The sequence below is a fragment of the Budorcas taxicolor genome, chromosome 25, assembly GCF_023091745.1.
Source record: "Budorcas taxicolor isolate Tak-1 chromosome 25, Takin1.1, whole genome shotgun sequence".
NCBI lineage: Eukaryota > Metazoa > Chordata > Mammalia > Artiodactyla > Bovidae > Budorcas > Budorcas taxicolor.
Genome location: NC_068934.1, coordinates 13,026,312 through 13,046,542, shown reverse-complemented (window position 1 = coordinate 13,046,542; position 20,231 = coordinate 13,026,312). Strand labels below are relative to the sequence as shown.

At 38.9% G+C, this 20,231-nt stretch overlaps 1 protein-coding gene across 1 annotated transcript in view; it reads left to right on the top strand.

The window, feature by feature from the left end:
- The window catches only part of ANKRD42 (ankyrin repeat domain 42), a 57,435-nt gene that overhangs the window by 11,031 nt on the left and 26,173 nt on the right, over positions 1–20,231 (top strand). Inside the window, exons 4-8 of the mRNA XM_052662378.1 lie at positions 5,206–5,313; positions 8,831–8,947; positions 9,780–9,915; positions 15,079–15,279; positions 18,293–18,418. Of these exons, the coding sequence (XP_052518338.1) occupies positions 5,206–5,313; positions 8,831–8,947; positions 9,780–9,915; positions 15,079–15,279; positions 18,293–18,418 (688 nt within the window). The remainder of the gene's footprint in view (positions 1–5,205; positions 5,314–8,830; positions 8,948–9,779; positions 9,916–15,078; positions 15,280–18,292; positions 18,419–20,231) is intronic.

Below are 20,231 nucleotides of genomic sequence, written 5' to 3'. Positions count from 1 at the left end.
TATGGTGTTATATCTTATTTTTTTAAGTCATTAAGCCATTTTGAGTTTATTTTTGTATATGGTGTGAGAGCGTGTTCTAACTTCATTGATTTAATGAGGCTGTCAAACTGTCAACATCACTTGTTGAAGAGATTGCCTTTTCCTCATTGCACGTTCTGGTGGATGCTCAAGGTTGTATATCGCAACACCTCTGGGTTCACATTCTACTTCCTGTATCCCTCTTCCCTGGGGTGCTTGTTCTGTGCTTGTATGTTGGTTTGCTTGGACTAATTTTGTGGAATCTGTTTCCCTCACAGTGTGTGTCCACTGTTCTTTTTTTTTTTTAATTCTTTTATTTTAAAATATTTATTTATTTAGTTTGGATGCGTGGCTTGAGAGATCTTAATAAGTAGTTTTCCAGCTGGAGATTGAATTTGTGCTCCCTGCAGTGAAAGAGCTGAGTCCTAACCAGTGGATCACCAGGAATTTCCCTCTTATTTTTATCTTTAAGTCTGGCTTCATAGGGGTCACCCCTGGGACAGCATAGCTTAGTGGTCAGCCAGTGATTAATCAGAGGCTGCACTTAAATACCTTGAGCAACTAAGGCGACCACCTTGCTAATGATTCTGTGTATGGCTTGTGGAGTGTCTTCAAAGTCCAAGCAGTTTACAAGTCAGCTTGCCTTTTTTTTTTTCCATGTGTTTTCAGGCCTTAGCCAGGAATGTCCAGCCAGCTTGGGACTTCTTCAATCTTTCCTGGCTATGAACGATGTTGTACATATACCCAACTTTTTAGGCCAGAAAGGATAAGTGGAATCTTAGCAAGGCCTTTGAATGTTGACTTTTAAGCCAGCTTTTTCACTCTCCTCTCACTTTCATCAACATTCAAAATCTTAGCAACTTAGGTTGTCTCATTTCTTGAAATTTTCTGTTAATTTTCTAGGAGGATTTTAGTTTTGTGTTTGCCCCAACCAGTGTCATGACTGGTTCTGATGTTGGCTTTCCTAGATTGTTGCCACTGAGGAGTAGATTTGTTTTTAAAATGTACCTGGGCAGGGACCTCTCAGTCTCTTTAGCAGGGCAGTGGAGCTGTCCACCTGGGTAGAACTCCTGTGTCATGAAGCTGGGGCTAAGGATGCTTGTAGTCCCAGGCTAATATGCCACAGGCTCCTCCTGTTTTTAGAATCAGCAGATATTTCTTGATACATGCTTCTCATTTCGTTATATGCCTTGCAGAGTCCTTAAATTTTTTTTTGGCCATGGCTGCTTGCCATGCAGAATCTTAGTTCCCCAACCAGGGATCCAACTCATGTCCACTGCAGTGGAAGTGCAGAGTCCTAACCACTCGGCTGCCAAATTGTTGTTTTTGACAGTTTTGTCGAGCTTTGTCATTTGTTTCTTGGGGAGGATTTACTAAGCTCCTCCCTTAGTCATTTCTGAAGTCCTGCTGATTGGTCAGTTGATTATTGATAGAGATGCAAATATAGTCCAGTAGAAAACAGTATTTTTATTAAATGGTGTTGGCACAACTGGACAGTCGTATGTAAGAAAGTGAACCTTAATGCATACTTGGTACTGTATATGAAAATGTACTGAGAACAGATCATAAACAAATGTGACACTTAACCTTAATAAAACTTCTAGATGAAAACATAGGAAATATTTGCAAATCATAAATATGACTAAGAACTTGTAGCCAAATGTATGATTCTCACAATTAAGTAGTAAAATAAAAAACCCAATTAAAAATGGGCAAATGGTTTCAGTAGACGCTTTCTCAAAGAGTATATATGACTGGTAATGAGCACATGAAAAAAGTGTTCAACATCATTAGCCAGTAGGAAAATGCTAATTAAAACCACAGTTAGATGCCACTGCCGTCTCTGGGATCGCACAGAGTCGGACACGACTGAAGCGACCTAGCAGCAGCAGCAGCAGCAGCAGTAGCAGCGCACCTATTAGAATGGCAAAACAAAAAGAAAAACATAACCCAGAAAAATGATAATACCAAATATGGACAAGGATATGGAGCAACGAGAAGTCTCGTACACTACTGGTAGAAGTGTAAACTGATACAGCCACTTTGGAGAACAGTTTGGCAGTTTCTTGTAAAGTGAAACAAATACTTATCTGTGTCCTAGCAATCTCACTTGTACATATTTACCCAGGATAGAGACCTTGTACCTGAATGTTTACAGTGGTTTTATTCTGCACTACCTATGCAGTGTTAGCATACACTCCATAAATATTTGTTGAGTAAAAACGGATGACTTACTGTGATTATTAGTGAGGTTGAGCACCTCCCTCATATTTTATCAGCCATTAATCTCCATGATAGACAGATGATACCTAAGTTACTACCCTTTCCAAAAAATGATATAATGACTGATGTGACAGTGTGTCTGAATGACACAAGAAAGAAACTTCTTGAAGGTAGACGACAAAGTTGAAAATATAAAGACAGTGACACCATGTGTGGCACAGACCTCTAGTACTCTATTTGTTGAGACTTAAGTTAATTTTAAAAGATCTTAAGACTTATTTGGCTCCCTCCCTTTGTTTAATATGCTACTTATTTTCTTTTGTTATTCAGTCACTAACTCATGTCTGACTCTTGGTGATCTCATCAACTGCAGCAAGCCAGGCTTCCCTGTCCTTCATTATCTCCTAGAGTTTGCTTACATTCATGTCCATTGAATTGGTGATGCTGTCTAACCATCTCATCCTCTGTTGTCCCCTTCTCCTGCCTTCAGTCTTTCCCAGCATCAGGGTCTTTTCAAATGAGTCAGCTCTTGACATCAGGTGGCCAAAGTATTGGAGTTTCAGCTTCAGCATCAGTCCTTCCAATGAATATTCAGGACTGATTTCCTTTAGGATGGACTGGTTAGATCTCCTTGCAGTCCAAGGGACTCTCAAGAGTCTTCTCCAACACCACAGTTTGAAAGCATCAGTTCTTTGGCACTCAGCTTCACAGTCCAACTTTCACATCCATACATGACTACTGGAAAAACCATAGCTTTGACTAGACAGCCCTTTTTTGGCAAAGTAATGTCTCTGCTTTTTAATAAGCTGCCTAGGTTGGTCATAACTTTTCTTCCAAGGAGCAAGCATCTTTTAATTTCGTGGCTGCAGTCCTCGTCCACAGTGATTTTGGAGCCCAAGAAAATAAAGTCAGCCACTGTTTCCCCATCTATTTGCCATGAAGTGATGGGACCAGATGCCATGATCTTTGTTTTCTGAATGCTGAGCTTTAAGCCAACTCTTTTACTCTCCTCTTTCACTTTCATCAAGAGGCTCTTTAGTTCTTCTGCCGTAAGGTGTCATCTGCATATCTGAGGTTATTGATATTTCTCCCGGCAGTCTTGATTCCAGCTTGTGCTTCCTCCAGCCCAGCATTTCTCATGATGTACTCTGCATAGAAGTTAAAGAAGCAGGGTGACAATATACAGCGTTGACATACTCCTTTCCTGATTTGGAACCAGTCTGTTGTTCCATGTCCATTTCTAACTGTTGCTTCCTGACCTGCTTACACATTTCTCAAGAGGCAGGTCAGGTGGTCTGGTATTCCCATATCTTTCAGAATTTTCCAGTTTGTTGTGATCCACACAGTCAAAGGCTTGGGCATAGTTAATAAAGTAGAAGTAGATGTTTTTGTGGAACTTTCTTGCTTTTTTGATGATCCAGTGGATGTTGGCAATTTGATCTCTGGTTCCTCTGCCTTTTCTAAATCCAGCTTGTACATCTGGAGTTTTCGGTTCCCTACTGCTGAAGCCTATTTGTGAAGGATTTTAAGCTACTAGCACATGAAACAGAGAAGGCAATGGCACCCCACTCCAGTACTCTTGCCTGGAAAATCCTATGGATGGAGGAGCCTGGTAGGCTGCAGACCATGGGGTCACTAAGAGTCAAGATACGACTGAGCGACTTCCCTTTCACTTTTCACTTTCATGCATTGGAGAAGGAAATGGCAGCCCACTTCAGTGTTTTTGCCTGGAGAATCCCAGGGATGGGGGAGCCTGGTGGGCTGCTGTCCGTGGGTTCGCACAGAGTCGGACATGACTGAAGTGACTTAGCAGTAGCAGCGGCACATGAAAGGAGCTCGATTTTTGTACAGTAGTTTGAACATTCTTTGGCATTGCCCTTCTTTGGGATTGGAATGATAACTAACCTTTTCCAGTCCTAGGGCCACTGCTCAGTTTTCCAAATGTGCTGATATATTGAATGCAGCACTTCACCAGCATCATCTTTAGCATTTGAAATAGCTCAGCTGAGATTCCATCACCTCCACTAGCTGTGTTTGTAATATTGCTTCCTAAGACCCACTTGACTTCGCACTCCAGGATATCTGGGTCTAAGTGAGTGACTACACTATTGTGGTTTTTGGGTTTAAGGCGTGTTTTGTAGTTCTGTGTATTCTTGCCACCTCCTCTTAATATCTTCTACTTCTGTTAGGTCCTTATCATTTCTGTCCATTATCATGCCTATCTTTGCATGAAATGCTTCCTTGATAGCTCCAGTTTTCTTGAAGAGATCTCTAATCTTCTCCATTCTATTGTTTTCCTCTCTTTCTTTGCATTGTTCATTTAAGAAGGCCTTCTTATCTCTCCTTACTATTCTCGGCAACTCTGCATTCAGTTGGGTGTATCTTTCCCTTTCTCCCTTGCCTGTCACTTTCTCTTTTTTTTTCAGCTGTTTGTAAACCCTTCGTAGACAATCACTTTGCCTTCTTGCATTTCTATTTCTTCTGGATGGTTTTTTGTCACTGCCTTCTCAGAATAACAGTGTTTGCTCTGATACAGAATTTTCTGGACCCATTTCGAAACCTATGGCAGAGGTTGTAAATTGGCAGCTGTTGAATGAATTTAACCACAGATATGTTTTGTTTGGCTTGTAAAGTATTGGTCAAACATAAGATTTGGACCAGCGTTTCATTCAGTGCAAAAACTGACTGGGATAGAGTAGCATTTCACCTTAAGGACAAGGAAGGTGGTCTCCAGTTTTCCCCATCTCCTACCACTCCGTATTGTTTACCCACCATGAGGCCAAATGTGGGCTACCGTATCATTGTGATTGTGCTTTTGTTTTCCTTCTACCTGCGCCCTCACTCACTTGCGATGCTTCTCAGGCTGTAGTATTTTATGATGGTAGACTAACTTGAATGATATAAAAATGTTAAATGCCTGCTAAAATGGTTAACATGGTTAACATGGTTGTTTTCTTAATGTAGTGTCTTCATTGGCTCCTCTGGCATGGAGCTGATGTCTCCCAAGTAACTGCGAGAGGCTGGACAGCAGCTCACATATCTGCTATCAGGGGACAGGATGCTTGCATGCAGGTAATAATAACTTGGTCACTTTTTCTGTTTTTCTTATAATTTTGTTTATTTATTTATGGCTGTTTTGGGTCTTCATTGCTGTATGTGCTTTTCTCTCGTGGTGAGTGGGGGCTACTCTGGTTGCGGCGTGCAGACTTCTCATTGACGTGGCCTCTCTTGTTGGGGGGCACAGGCTCTAGGGTGACCAGGCTTCGGCAGTTGGGGCTCCCAGGCTCTAGAGCACAGGCTTAGTAGTTGTGGCTCATGGGCTTAGTTGCTCCACGACACGTGGGATCTTCCTGGATCAGAGATCGAACCCATGTCTCCTGCATTGGCAGGCAGATTCTTTACCACTGAGCCACCAGGGAAACCCTTGGTTACTTTTTTTAAAAGTCAATACATTTAATTGCTTTAGAAATTACTTCCCTAGTGACTCAGTGGTAAAGAATCTACCGGTTAATGTAGGATATGCAGGTTCAATCCCTGGGTTAAGACAATCTTCTGGAGAAGAAATAGCAGCCCACTCCAGTGTTCTTACCTGGGAAATTCCATGGACAGAGAAGCCTGGCGGACTGTAGTTCATGGGGTAAAAGAGTCTGACAGGACTGAGCAATTAAACAACAACAAAACCAATCACTCAAACAGATTGTGTAAGATCCAAAATTATTTTATCTCTAAAGTAGTTGGCTATCTGTTTGGGTTGTTTTAAGGGCTGTTACAGTCATGTCCAGATTATCATGCCTAAAATTCCTCATTTAATGTGTTTCCTCAGCTAGAGTTACACATTAATATGTGTCAGGATCTAGTTTATTGGAGTAAGTAGATTGAATAAATGTAGTGAAATGGATTGAAATTTGGAGGAATACAAAATCTTATAAGCAAACAGTCCCTAACTGTAAGAAGCCTGAGATTCTATTTGCAGTGACAGGACCTTTACTCACTGAGTTACAAAACAGTACACATCATAGTCTTCAAGTAAGATTCTCATGAAAGTATAGATGAGAAAAACTGTAGAACTTGAGATAGAGGAATCATAAATGGAGGGAATGAAACTTCCAAATGAAACTAATCCTAAAAGATTGGGTTGATTTTAAGAAGATAAGTTGTGAAGAAGCATTATAGGTAGGGAATGTGAAAAGAAAAATAGTGATTAAATTTATCGAACACTTTTTGTCAATCACAGTTTCCCATGCATCACTTAATTTAATACAATGGTGTTTTGAGTTTCCTTTCATGTAGATTAGGAAACAGATTCAGAGTTAAGTATGTTGCCTATGTTAGTGAAAAAGCCAAAGTTTGAATTCAGACTTTGTCCTATTAATATCTATGCTATAATTCTGTGTGAAATCTTTGAATTGGAAAAGTGTGGTGTGTTCAAGGAATATACTGTTGTATGAGTTTGACTGAGTGTAGATGGTTTGTTATTTGAACTGTTCTGAACTAAGTTTAGATAAGCCAGATTTGTAAAATGTCTTAGTAATAGAATAAAGATTCATTTGTATAGGAAAGAGACTTTTATATGTGTGTATATATGTGTGCATATATATGGACATATACACATATGCCCATGGATATTAACAGGGAAATGTGGTAATGAAAACAGTATTTTAGGAAGTTATTTTAGCAAGATGCATCCAGGATTATCTAGAATGAATAGAGTTTGGAAGTAAGAAAATCAGAGACTTTGGGTCTAATCACTAACCATAGAGAATAAGATTAGTTGGTTGCAATGAGAAACAAACAAAATGATTTAAAACATCTTACAAAGCAAGCACTGACAAAGTATAGTGAGACTGTAAGGTTTTGAGTCAGAATGATGGATAATTATGGCACTATAGATATGGCACTATCTGAAAGGCAGGGGAGATTTGGGAGGAAGGATGTTGAGTTCAATTTGGCCCATGTTGAGTTTTAAGGTGCCTGTCGGTCATTCAGGTACAGATGGTCCAGGCAGTTGAAAAGGGCACTGGAGAGCAAGATTTCAGGAGAAATAAAGCTAGAGAAGAGTGTCTGGAGAATTGAGAATTGAGTTTTGAAACATGTTACTAGTAGGGATAGAAGCAAGTAGTGAAATGAGTAAAGAATTCAGAGGAGAAAGACAGAGAGCCAGGATGCATTGACTGCAAGTGAAGGAAGAAGCTGAAGAAGTCAGGTAGTGTATCAGTTACAGAATAAAACTAAGAGGAACAACACTTAAGGGAATGCCGTTGAGTTTGAGAACTCTATAGTGGGAGGTTGGCTATATTTCTGGAATGACAGAGATAGCATGCAGTTTGTAGGTGGACTTTACATTCAGGCATTGAGGTATTTAATTTGAAAAGTAGGCAATGAAAGGAAGGTACAAATACGGTAGTGACTTAAGGGAGTATCAGGGTCAAATGAAGGTTTACTTGATGCTTGCCTTCCTCTAAGCACTAGTTTAAGCCATTCTCTCTGCCTTGTTTGTCCTTTTCTTCCTCAAAGTGATCTGTTCATTCTTAGAGCTTTTGTGATGCTTTTGGGTACTGTGCTGTGCATTTGTTACTTACCAAGGACTGCTTTTCTAGTTGATCTTTGTCTCTACATATATCCTGATTCCCTAAGTTAGTACATCTTCGTATTCTTTGTAGTGATGTAGTAAGCCCTTGGTATGTGTTTTGTGATGATTATTGACTAGTTTGTTAACGAGAGTCAGCCAAAATCACGGAAACTATTCTTCTTAAAACTCTTGGTAGGAATTATGACTAAGTAAACTTTAGCTGAGATACTGGTAAATATAGGCTGGTTAGAAAAGAAAAAGGTCTGAGGGAGATAAAATTGAAAAATATTAGCTAATAATTTTTAAACTAATTACTCTGTATATTATATAGAGGGACATGTTGTGTATATTCTATAACCCATATATAGAAGCTGGGCCAAGTGTAAATTCATATGGAATCTCCTCAGATGCAGTTAGAAGTTTGATTTGGAGCTTAGAACTGGTCACTTTAATAGTGAAGTCCTTTTATTATATTAAAAACCTGTTAAAAGTTAATTAAAATAATAGATTAAATCTAAATAATAGATTAAAATCTATTAAAAGTTAATAAAAGATTCTGCTTTTGGAATAGAGAAAGTTTAAATTTCAGTTTTATTAGCTTAGCATTAAATTATTTAAGTTAGTGGTTCTTAATCTGTGCTCATGAAAAGTTTGTTTTATGAGTTATATGTACATACTCAAATCAAAATGTGAAATCGGTTATGAGTGTTTCCTGCTGCTGCTGCTAAGTTGCTTCACTTGTGTCCGACTCTGTGCGACCCCATACACAGCAGCCCACCAGGCTCCGCCGTCCCTGGGATTCTCCAGGCAAGAACACTGTCTCTTAGGTAATGTTAAAAAGGATTTCAAGCTTTTTCTTAGGACTTTCTGAGAATTCTTTAGACTTTGTGTGTAGCACACATGAAAAAAAGTTGTGTAATAGCTTAGCTATAGATTAATAAATTGCTTGCCTTTAAATCTGCATCTGCACGATTTAGCGTCTGTGTTCACATACATTCCTTCTTATTTCTCTGCCTTCAGGCTCTTATAATCAATGGAGCCAACCTGGCAGCTCAAGATGATCGTGGATGCACTCCTTTACACCTTGCTGCAACACACGGACATTCTTTCACTTTACAAATAATGCTCCGAAGTGGCGTGGTGAGATGTTCCTGTTAATATGTGAGAATGTATAATCATATAGATGGACTAACATTTGGTAGTCTGGTTATCTCTTTCTGACTTTTTATATCCTTCATAAGACTCTGGACGTAATTTGATCTCTCTCTTTAACGTTCCCATCTTTAAACATGGGAGGAATAATTTAATTAAATCTTCAGCAACGAAAAAAACAGCTTAGTGGTACAAAATATTTCAGAGGCCATCGGTCCTTCATATGAGTTCAAAGTTTACCAGGGAAGATTCTAAGGCTTCCAAACACATCTTAACCAGCAATTGTAACCTTTCTGAATTGGTATGTGTTTACCTGTTTCTTTTGTAACTCTTAGTTCATGAACTAATTTAAAAAGTGATTTATATCTCCAAAAATTTCATTGATTGTAATATTTATTTTTAAAATTACCCAGTGGTTATAAAAAATAACTACTTATAAGAATTAAATATTTTTCATTAACTCTTGGATTATGTTCCCAAGAAATGATTTGATCATTTGAATCCATCTTTCATTTTGTTGGTCAGGAACTTGTGACCTGTAAAATGACTAGTTAAGTACCTCTTTAGAAACAGTTTCTATGTGGCAAGTTATAATCTTTTAAAAAAATCTTTTATAATCTTTTAAAAAATATCATTAGTATTTTATTTTAGCTCATATGTTCAAATCAGTGGTTGCAATAAATATTTGTTATATTTAGTGTTTGCCTTGCAGTTTTAATAACAGCTTCTGGTTCTCATTTGTAGAATTAAGCTGCTAGACTTAGTGTTTTTGCTGCAAAATGGAAAGAAACTGAATCCTTGTGAATGTTACCTGTAGGATCCCAGTGTGACTGATAAGAGAGAGTGGAAACCTGTGCATTATGCAGCTTTTCATGGGCGGCTTGGCTGCTTGCAGCTTCTCGTGAAATGGGGATGTAGTGTAGAAGACGTGGACTACAACGGAAACCTTCCAGGTATTTGCAAAAGCAGACATTGTGACTTTTCATTAATATAAACTTGTCAAATGTTTGAATCATGTTTAAGACGTTTAAACTGTCATCATTCTAATAGTTCCTAACAAAACTGAAGTAGTAAAATATATTTGACGTGAACATTAAAAAAAATGTATTTATTTATTTGGTTTTAGTCATTCTTTTGAGTATATAGTAATATCTCTTTGTGGTTTTAATTTGTATTTTCCCTGATGACTAGGGATGTAGAACATCTTTTCATATGTTTAATGGCTATTTAGTTATTTTCTTCTGTGAAATACCAGTGTGAAACTTCTGCATTTTTTTTTTAATTTTATTAAACTGTCCATCCTTTTTGTAATTGAATTGTAGGGGTCTTTATATATGCTAGATACAAGCTCTTTGTCACAGGTGTTGCAACTATCTTTCCCATTTAACTATCTTTTCTATGTCTTGCCTTTTCATTCTTATAAGATATCTTTTGATGAATAGAAGTTTTAATTTTAATGTTTAATAAGCTCTTCCTTTATGGTTAGTGTTTTCTGAATCTTATTAAAAAGTCTTTTCCTACTATGTGGTCTTGAAGACACTCTTTTCTGTGTGTATGTGTGCGTGTGTGTGTAAAAGTTTTCCTCCCTTGGCCACACCGTGTGGCTTGAGGTATCTTAGTTCCCTGACGAGGGATTAAATCTGGACTCTGCAGTGAAAACATAGAGTCCTAACCACTGGATCATCAGGGAATTCCCAAGGACACTCTTATGTTATCTTCTAGGAGTTTTATTATTTCATTTTACATTTCAATCCCCAGCCCACCTATCACCGACCTTTCTGTAATGCAAGGTAAGAGGCGGTTTCATTTTTATTTAGTACTTTATTGAATTTGCCTGATCACTTTGTTTGTCTATTGTTGTCTGCTCATTGAAAAAACATTCACCTTTTATTTCTTTAAAACTATACATTCTAAAAGATCTATAGTTATTTTATAACCATTTATAGTATATTTTTAATAGTATAACATAGAGGTTAAGAATGTGGCCTCAGGACTATACTGCTTATATTCAGATCTCTCTCTTAAAAATTATTAATTCAAAATTTATTTTTAAAGCATCTGTGTGTCAGTCCGTAGGTGCTAGGGATATCACTGCAAATAAAACAGACAAAAGTCTCTGCCTTTGTGTGGTGGTAAGGGGGGAGATAGACCCTAATAATAATAATAAAAATGAATAAAGAAAGGCAATGCCAAAGAATGTTCAACTGCTAAACTAAGTCGCTTCTGTCGTGTCCGACTCTGTGTGAGCCATAGACGGCAGCCCACCAGGCTCTGCCATCCCTAGGATTCTCCAGGCAAGAGCGCTGGAGTGGGTTGCCATTGCCTTCTCCAATGCATGAAAGTGAAAAGTGAAAGTGAAGTCACTCAGTCGTGTCCAACTCTTAGCAACCCCATGGACTGCAGCCTACCAGGCTCCTCCGTCCATGGGATTTTCCAGGCAAGAGTACTGGAGTGGGTTGCCATTACCTTCTCTGAAGAATGCTCAAACTACTGCACAATTGCACTCATCTCACATGCTAGTAAAGTGATGCTTAAAATTCTCCAAGCCAGGCTTCAGCAATACGTGAACCGTGAACTTTCAGATGTTCAAGGTGGTTTTAGAAAAGGCAGAGGAACCAGAGATCAAATTGCCAACATCTGCTGGATCATGGAAAAAGCAAGAGAGTTCAGAAAAACATCTATTTCTGCTTTATTGACTTTGCCAAAGCCTTTGACTGTGTGGATCACAATAAACTGTGGAAAATTCTGAAAGAGATGGGAATACCAGACCACCTGACCTGCCTCTTGAGAAACCTGTATTCAGGTCAGGAAGCAACAGTTAGAACTGGACATGGAACAACAGACTGGTTCCAAATAGTAAAAGGAGTATGTCAAGGCTGTCACCCTGCTTATTTAACTTCTATGCAGAGTACATCATGAGAAATGCTGGGCTAGAAGAAGCACAAGCTGGAATCAAGATTGCTGGGAGAAATACCAACAACCTCAGGTATGCTGAGGACACTACCCTTATGGCAGAAAGTGAAGAAGAACTAAAAAGCCTCTTGATGACAGTGAAACAGGAGAGTGAAAAAGTTGGCTTAAAGCTCAGCATTCAGAAAACGAAGATCATGGCATCTGGTCCCATCACTTCATGGCAAATAGATGGGGAAACAGTGGAAACAGTGTCAGACTTTATTTTTCTGGGCTCCAAAATCACTGCAGATGGTGATTGCAGGCATGAAATTAAAAGACACTTACTCCTTGGAAGGAAAGTTATGACCAACCTAGATAGCATATTAAAAAGCAGAGACATTACTTTGCCAACAAAGGTCCATCTAGTCAAGGCTATGGTTTTTCCAGTAATCATGTATGGATGTGAGAGTTGGACTGTGAAGAAGGCTGAGCGCCAAAGAATTGGTGCTTTTGAACTGTGGTGTTGGAGAAGACTCTTGAGAGTCCCTTGGACTGCAAGGAGATCCAACCAGTCCATCCTAAAGGAGATCAGCCCTGGGTGTTCATTGGAAGGAATGACACTAAAGCTGAAACTCCAGTACTTTGGCCACTTGATGCAAAGAGCTGACTCATTTGAAAAGACCCTGATGCTGGGAAAGATTGAGGGCAGGAGGAGAAGGGGACGACAGAGGATAAGATAGTTGGATGGCATCACCGACTCAATGGACATGGGTTTGGGTGGACTCTGGGAGTTGGTGATGGACAGGAAGGCCTGGCATGCTGTGGTTCATGGGGTCCCAAAGAGTCAGACACGACTGAGTGACTGAACTGAACTGAATGAACAAAACATATATTAAATAAAGATATGTGTTTAGGTTAAATTGCAAAGGGAAGTAGACTGTTACAAGGGATGAAGTTAAAATAGGCTGGTGAGAGAAGCCTTCATGAAGAGTTGACAGTTGAGTGAAGACTTGGAGTTGAGAGAACAGGTCTTGATATCCTGGAGGAGAAACATTTTAGGAAGAACTTCAGCAAGTGTAAAGGTCTTGAGGCAGCGTCATGCCTGGGTGTATTTGTGTAACAGTGAGAAGTAACACCAAGTCAATGTAGTTCAAACAGAAGTGAGGAGGTTCGTAACAGATGATGAGGTTGAGAGGTGACAGGAGCCATTGAAGGATTTTTACATACAGGTGATCTGTTTAAGAACATCATTTTTGGCTATTATGTTCATAATACTAGATTGTAATGAGGATGCTCATTGGCATGAGCATTTAGGAGCTTGATGCTGTAATTTAGGCTACAATTTCTTAGCCAGAGTAAAGGCAGCAAAGATAGTGGAGGCAGCAAAGATCATGAGAAATAATTGGGGTTTGTGTATCTTTTAAAAATAGAGCCAATAATATTTGCTGATTGATTAGATGTGGGGAGTGACAGAAAGAGGACTCAGGGTTTTGGCCTGACCTTCACAGAAAGGAGAGCATTTCTAGTAACTGAGATGGGGAGAGTTGTGTATGTATGTAAAAAAGGGTAAGGAGTTCAGTTTTTGACCTGTAAAGTTAGAAATTCCCATAGTACATTTCAGTGTATACAGTGAGTAAGTAGTTAGAGGAATCTGAACTTTCAGGGGGAGTTTTCTAATGGGAGGTTCAGCTGAGAAATTTTATAGTGGCACGTGCCAGCGAAGTGTCTTTCGGATATTGTTACTTAATGGATTCTCCTGAGTTTTGCTGGTCACTTGGGCACTGCCCTATTTGTCCAGAGCCAAGATTTATACATGAATTGGACTGTTTCCCAATGTTCACTTCTCAAGAGGTGTAAAGCCTCTCCTGTTCTTTGTAATTATTGCCTCTAAGCTTGTAGTACTCCAGAACCACTCCCTATTTTTTGCAGATTTTGGGGGTATGGCTCTCCAGTCTAATTCATTATATTTTCTTTCAGGGATTCCCTAACATAAAAACATTTTTCAAAATTTATTTAGTTTTAGTTTATTTTCGTGGCGCTGAGTCTTCATTGCAGTGCGTGGGCTTCTTACTGTTGTAGAGCAGGGGCTGTAGGGTGGGTGGGCTTAGTTGCCTGGAGGCATGTGGGATCTTTCTAGACCAGGGATCAAAACTGATGTCCCCTGCATTGCAAGGCAGGTTCTTAACCACTGGGCCAGCAGGGAAGCACCCCCTGCCCCCTTAGCATTTCTTGTCTGTTCATGGTATTCTTGTCTGTTTTTCTTGTCATTATGGCTTTAAGAAGTGTCTTTCCTATTATTTTCAAGAATTTAAGAGAAGGAATGGGGGAGAATAGACTGCAGTTTTCATCCAGTTTTCTTGTTTATAATAAAAATAATGTTTATAGAAAAGTGACAAAATGCATAGTGATAAAAATAACATCACCCCTGTTTGCATAATGACTATTTTGGTTTATTTCTTCCACTTTTTCCCAAAATATTGAGATAACTCACCTATCACCTATATTACATAGAGGGCTTCCCTGGTAGAGGGAGAAGGGGATGACAGGATGAGATGGTTAGATGGCATCACTGACTCAAATGGACATGAGTTTGAGTAAACTACGGGAGCTGGTGATGGACAGGGAGGCCTGGTGTGCTGCAGTCCATGGGGTCGCAGAGTCGGACACGACTGATATTGTATACAAAGTGTTTTTTTTCATATAAGCTGCACAATTTCGATTTCACTTTCCATGAAAATTTTTTGAGATCTGCGCTTTGGTGACCCTAATTTAGCTTTTCTAGTATAACTAGTGTAACTGTTCAACCATTTAGCCTACTGCTGTGGCCTGACTTGGAGGCTAGCTAAGGATATGTATGCTGAAAAAACGGTCTGTTATCCTTGCATCCAGAGTACATCTCTGTTATATAAGAGTGTGTGTGTGTGCATGCTTAGGTGTCTGACTCTTTGCAACCCCATGGACTGTAGCCCACCAGGCTCCTCTGTCTATGAAATTTTTGAGGCAAGAATACTGGAGTGGGTTGCCATGCCCTTCTTTGGGGGATCTTCCCAACCCAGGGAAGGTGGTAGGTGGATTCTTTATCACTGCGCCACCTGGGAAGCCCCGTTATTTAGAGTAAAGATAGTCATTTCCCTAGGAGAACTAGAATTAATGTGTTGTTTCTTTTTTCAAGTTATTTTATTGTCAATCTAAAATTAAATTGGTATTTTTCCTCTCACCTCTAGTTCACTTAGCAGCCATGGAAGGCCACCTTCACTGTTTTAAATTTCTACTCAGTAGAATGAGCAGTGCCTCCCAAGGTTTGAAAGCCTTCAATGATAATGGAGAAAATGTATTGGACCTGGCCCAGAGGTTCTTCAAGCAGAACATTTTACAGTTTATCCGGGGGGCTGAGTATGAAGGAAATGATCCAACAGATCAGGAAAGTAAGTAATAAATCTGAAGTGTTTTAGCATTTAAAAAGCAGAATAGAGAAGAAAAGGAAAGGAGTTATAAGGTAAATGTTATATTAAAATATGTTGCATATCATTGTTCACACAGTTCATCCAGATTCTCTTCTTTGTATGAAATATTTTAAGCAGATATATATAGAGATTAATGTAACATAATGAACATCCTTTGTACCACTAGATTTAAGAATAAAATATTAGGTTAGATATACTTGAAGTTTCCTGTTTTTCTCAATACCATTCATTCCCTTTTTCTCCATCCTCAGAGGTAACCATTATTTTAGATTTATAATTCCATTCTGTGGTTTTATATTTAGTATATATGTACTCACAAACATATGCAGTATCATTTTGTGAATTTTTAGAGTAGGGAACTAAACTCTTGTAACTAATGAGAAATCCTAAAATTCAACAGCTTAAATGATATAGAAGTTTATTTTTTTATGGGATAGCTTCAGTTGGAGAGTGAATCTTGTTCTGTGTAGTCAATCAGAGACCTGTTGTCATCCTAACCAGCTCTCTCTCTAAGTGTTGCTAATCCAGCAGGAGGTGGGGAGAGAACAAAGTATAAGCTAGGATTTTCAAAGTCTAATTTGCAGTCATCACTTTTTTTAACATCCTGTTGGCAAGAGGTTAATCAGTCACATGGCCACACTCAGCTGTGGGGGAAGCCTGGAGAATTCAGTAACCAGCTGAGAACCCTCAGCTCTGCTACAACTCTTGTTGCTATGAAAGGAAGGAGGTTTTAGTGGATAAATTGTAGTCTTTGAAACTTTTTTTTTAAGATTGATTTATTTTTGGCTGCTCTGGATCTTTGTTGCTGTGCGCAGGCTGTTTCTAATTGTGACGAGCTGGGGCCACTCTTCACTGCAGTGCAAGGGCTTCTTTAGTTGCAGGGCGCTGGGCTCTAGGTGCAGGGGCTTGCGTAGCTGCAGCATGCAGGCTCAGTAGTTGCGGTTCAGAGGCTCTAGAGCACAGCCTCAGTAGTTGTGATGCACGGGCTTGCTCCACAGCATGTGAGACCTTCCTGGACCAGGGATGAACCCGTGTCCCCGGAATTGGCAGGTGGATTCTTCACCACCAGGGAAGTCCCTGAAACTTCTTTTAAAACTTTATAAAAATGGCATAAAACAGTATGTTTTCTCTGACTTCTTTGCCAAATGTTATGATTTTTTGAGGCTTATTAGACAGATAGATGTATTCTAGTTTATTCTTTTAAGCTTTTGTGTAGTATGGCATTTAATAAAAACATTATTATTCCATTCTCCAGTTTGATATTTAGACTGTTTATTTACAGTTTTCAGTGTTACAATCCATGTGGTGATAAATACTCTTAAAAGTGTCCTTGTGTACATGTACAAGATATTCTGTAGAGAAGTGCCTCACTAGCTTTTTCACACATAGCCTATACTGAAAATGATACTTGTGTGGCACACTGGTACCAGTGGATGAAACTTCTGAGGTGTACTGCCTGTCTACTCTGAAGACTGAGAGTTGAGAACTCTGCCTTGGTAAACACTTGGGAAATTCTACTTTAGGTTTTCTTTGGTGGAATATGCCCATCTTCAGTATAAATAGGTATAAATGCTGCATTCTTCGTCAAAGTGGTTGTAGTAATTTACACTCTGATCAGCAATGTTTGGTGAGAATTTAGGCAAACAATATTCAGTATTGTCAGACTTAAAAATTTTTGCCACTTAGTTGGGTATGAAGAGGTTTAACTTGTGTTTTAATTTGCATTTTTTTGATTACTAATAAGCTTGAACATTGTTTCATAAAGTTACTGGCTGTTCTAGTTTACTTTTCTATGAATTGCCTGTAGAATTGTTATTTGTCCTTTTCTAAATTACTTGAGTTCTTTTATATAGTTCTGATACCTATCTTTTATTAATTTTATCTGATATATTTTCTTTCACAGTGTGACTTCTATTTTCACAAATGATGTCCTTTTTTAAAAAAAAGCAACTTTATTAAAATATGATTTATGTACAATAAACTATATTTAAAGTATGCAGTTTGAGTTTTACTATATATCATGAAACCACCATCACAATCAAGATGCAAAGCACTTTCATTACATCAAATATATTTTCATACCCTCTCATCCCTTCTTTCACCCTGGCCTACACAACCACTGATTTGTTTTCTGTCGCTATAGATTAGTTTGGGTTTTCTAATGGAACTCTTTGGAGATTCATTTGTATTATGTATTTCAGTAGTTCATTACTTTTTATTATTTAGTAGTATTCCATTGTATGGATGGCCCATATTTTGTTTGTGCATTCTGTCTGATTGATAAGTTTTGATTACTATAGCTTTATAGTAAGACTGGTAATCAGCTACTATATTTTCAACTTTGTGCTTTTAAAAATACTCTTTGAGTATTCTAGGTTGTTTTCTTTCCATATATAAAATTGAGAATAGCTATTGCAGGGTTGTTAAGAGGGCAAAATGAGGCAGTCCTTATAAGTGCTTACTACCAACCTTGACATTCAGGAAGGGTCCAGTGTGTGTAATGGTTATCATTAAAAACATTTTATTAAGTACTTGCTATGTGCTAGGCACCAGGGCAGGTGCATTCACACCTGTAGATGTATACACACACATAGATACTCTATCTGCTTCCAGTTTCTTTTGTTTTCATCACTTCCTTGTAAACAAAGGGAGTGGTCTGTGCAAATGTAGAACTTAAGACCAAGTATATCTTTATGCAAAGGGTTGAAAATGACCTACTCCTTGTCTTTTGTGGTGGCCTGAGAGAAACAGGGAAGATGACAGGAATAGTTCTGGTACAGTATAGTCCTTTGATATCCCAAGGCATGGAAAGGCACATAATTAATAATAATCTTATTACTTTTCATTGTATCAACTGAACTAATTCTAATATAACATTCTCATAATATTGAAACCTGAAATGTGTGACTGATTAAGGCAGGGAAAAACAATGAATTCCTGTGTTTACTGAAATACTAAATTTTTTTACTTATAGCGTTAGCATTTCCAGGTCATATGGCTGCCTTTAAGGGTGATTTGGAAATGCTTAAGAAATTAATAGAAGATGGAGTAATTAATATTAATGAACGTGATAATAATGGATCAACTCTTATGCATAAAGGTAAGTTATGATTGCTGCTTCAGTTTTGACACAATTTCTGTTGAGTTACTTACCTGTTACAATAATTATTCATTAGAAGCACATGAAAATGTAAAATTTTTCCTGATATGCTGAGAGGTATCAGTCTGCCTTATATGGTATCAGTTCAGTTCAGTCGCTCAGTCGTGTCCAACTCTTTGCGACCCCATGAATCGCAGCACACCAGGCCTCCCTGTCCATCACCAACTCCCGGAGTTCACTCAGACTCACATCCATTGAGTCAGGGATTCCATCCAGCCATCTCATCCTCTGTCATCCCCTTCTCCTCCTGCCCCCAATCCCTCCCAGCATCAGAGTCTTTTCCAGTGAGTAAACTCTTCACATGAGATGGCCAAAGTACTGGAGTTTCAGCTTCAGCATCATTCCTTCCAAAGAACACCCAGGGCTGATCTCCTTCAGAATGGACTGGTTGGATCTCCTTGCAGTCCAAGGGACTCTCAAGAGTCTTTTCCAACACCACAGTTCAAAAGCATCAATTCTTCGGTGCTCAGCTTTCTTCACAGTACAACTCTCACATCCATACATGACCACTGGAAAAACCATAGCCTTGACTAGACGGACCTTTGTTGGCAAAGTAATGTCTCTGCTTTTGAATATTCTGTCTAGATTGGTCATAAGTTTTCTTCCAAGGAGTAAGTGTCTTTTAATTTCATGGCTGCAGTCACCATCTGCAGTGATTCTGGAGCCCAGAAAAATAAAGTCTGACACTGTTTCCACTGTTTCCCCATCTATTTTCCCATGAAGTGATGGGACCAGATGCCATGATCTTCGTTTTCTGAATGTTGAGCTTTAAGCCAACTTTTTCACTCTCCTCTTACACTGTCATCAAGAGGCTTTTTAGTTCCTCTTCACTTTCTGCCATAAGGGTGGTGTCATCTGCATATCTGAGGTTATTGATATTTCTCCCAGCAATCTTGATTCCAGCTTGTGCATCTTCCAGCCCAGCGTTTCTCATGATGTACTCTGCATAGAAGTTAAATAAGCAGGGTGACAATATACAGCCTTGATGTACTCCTTTTCTATTTGGAACCAGTCTGTTGTTCCATGTCCAGTTCTAACTGTTGCTTCCTGGCCTGCATATAGGTTTTGCAGGAGGCAGGTCATGTGGTCTGGTATTCCCATCTCTTTCAGAATTTTCCACAGTTTATTGTGATCCACACAGTCAAAGGCTTTGGCATAGTCAATAAAGCAGAAATAGACGTTTTCTGGAACTCTCTTGCTTTTTTGATGATCCAGCTGATGTTGGCAGTTTGATCTCTGGTTCCTTTTCTAAAACCAGCTTGAACATCAGGAAGTTCATGGTTTACATATTGCTGAAGCCTGGCTTGGAGAATTTTGAGCATTACTTTACTAGCATGTGAGATGAGTGCAATTGTGCGGTAGTTTGAGCATTCTTTGGCATTGCCTTTCTTTGGGATTGGAATGAAAACTGACCTTTTCCAGTCCTGTGGCCACTGCTGAGTTTTCCAAATTGGCTGGCATATTGAGTGCAGCACTTTCACAGCATCATCTTTCAGGATTTGAAATAGCTCCACTGGAATGCCATCACCTCCACTAGCTTTATTCGTAGTGATGCTTTCTAAGGCCCACTTGACTTCACATTCCAGGATGTCTGGCTCTAGGTGAGTGATCATACCATCGTGGTTATCTGAGTGGTAAAGATCTTTTTTGTACAGTTCTTCTGTGTATTCTTGCCAGAATTGTCAACTCAGTGGTGGGAATATATACTGTAGGATTTATTCTTGACAATCTTACTTTCATTTATAAAATAAAA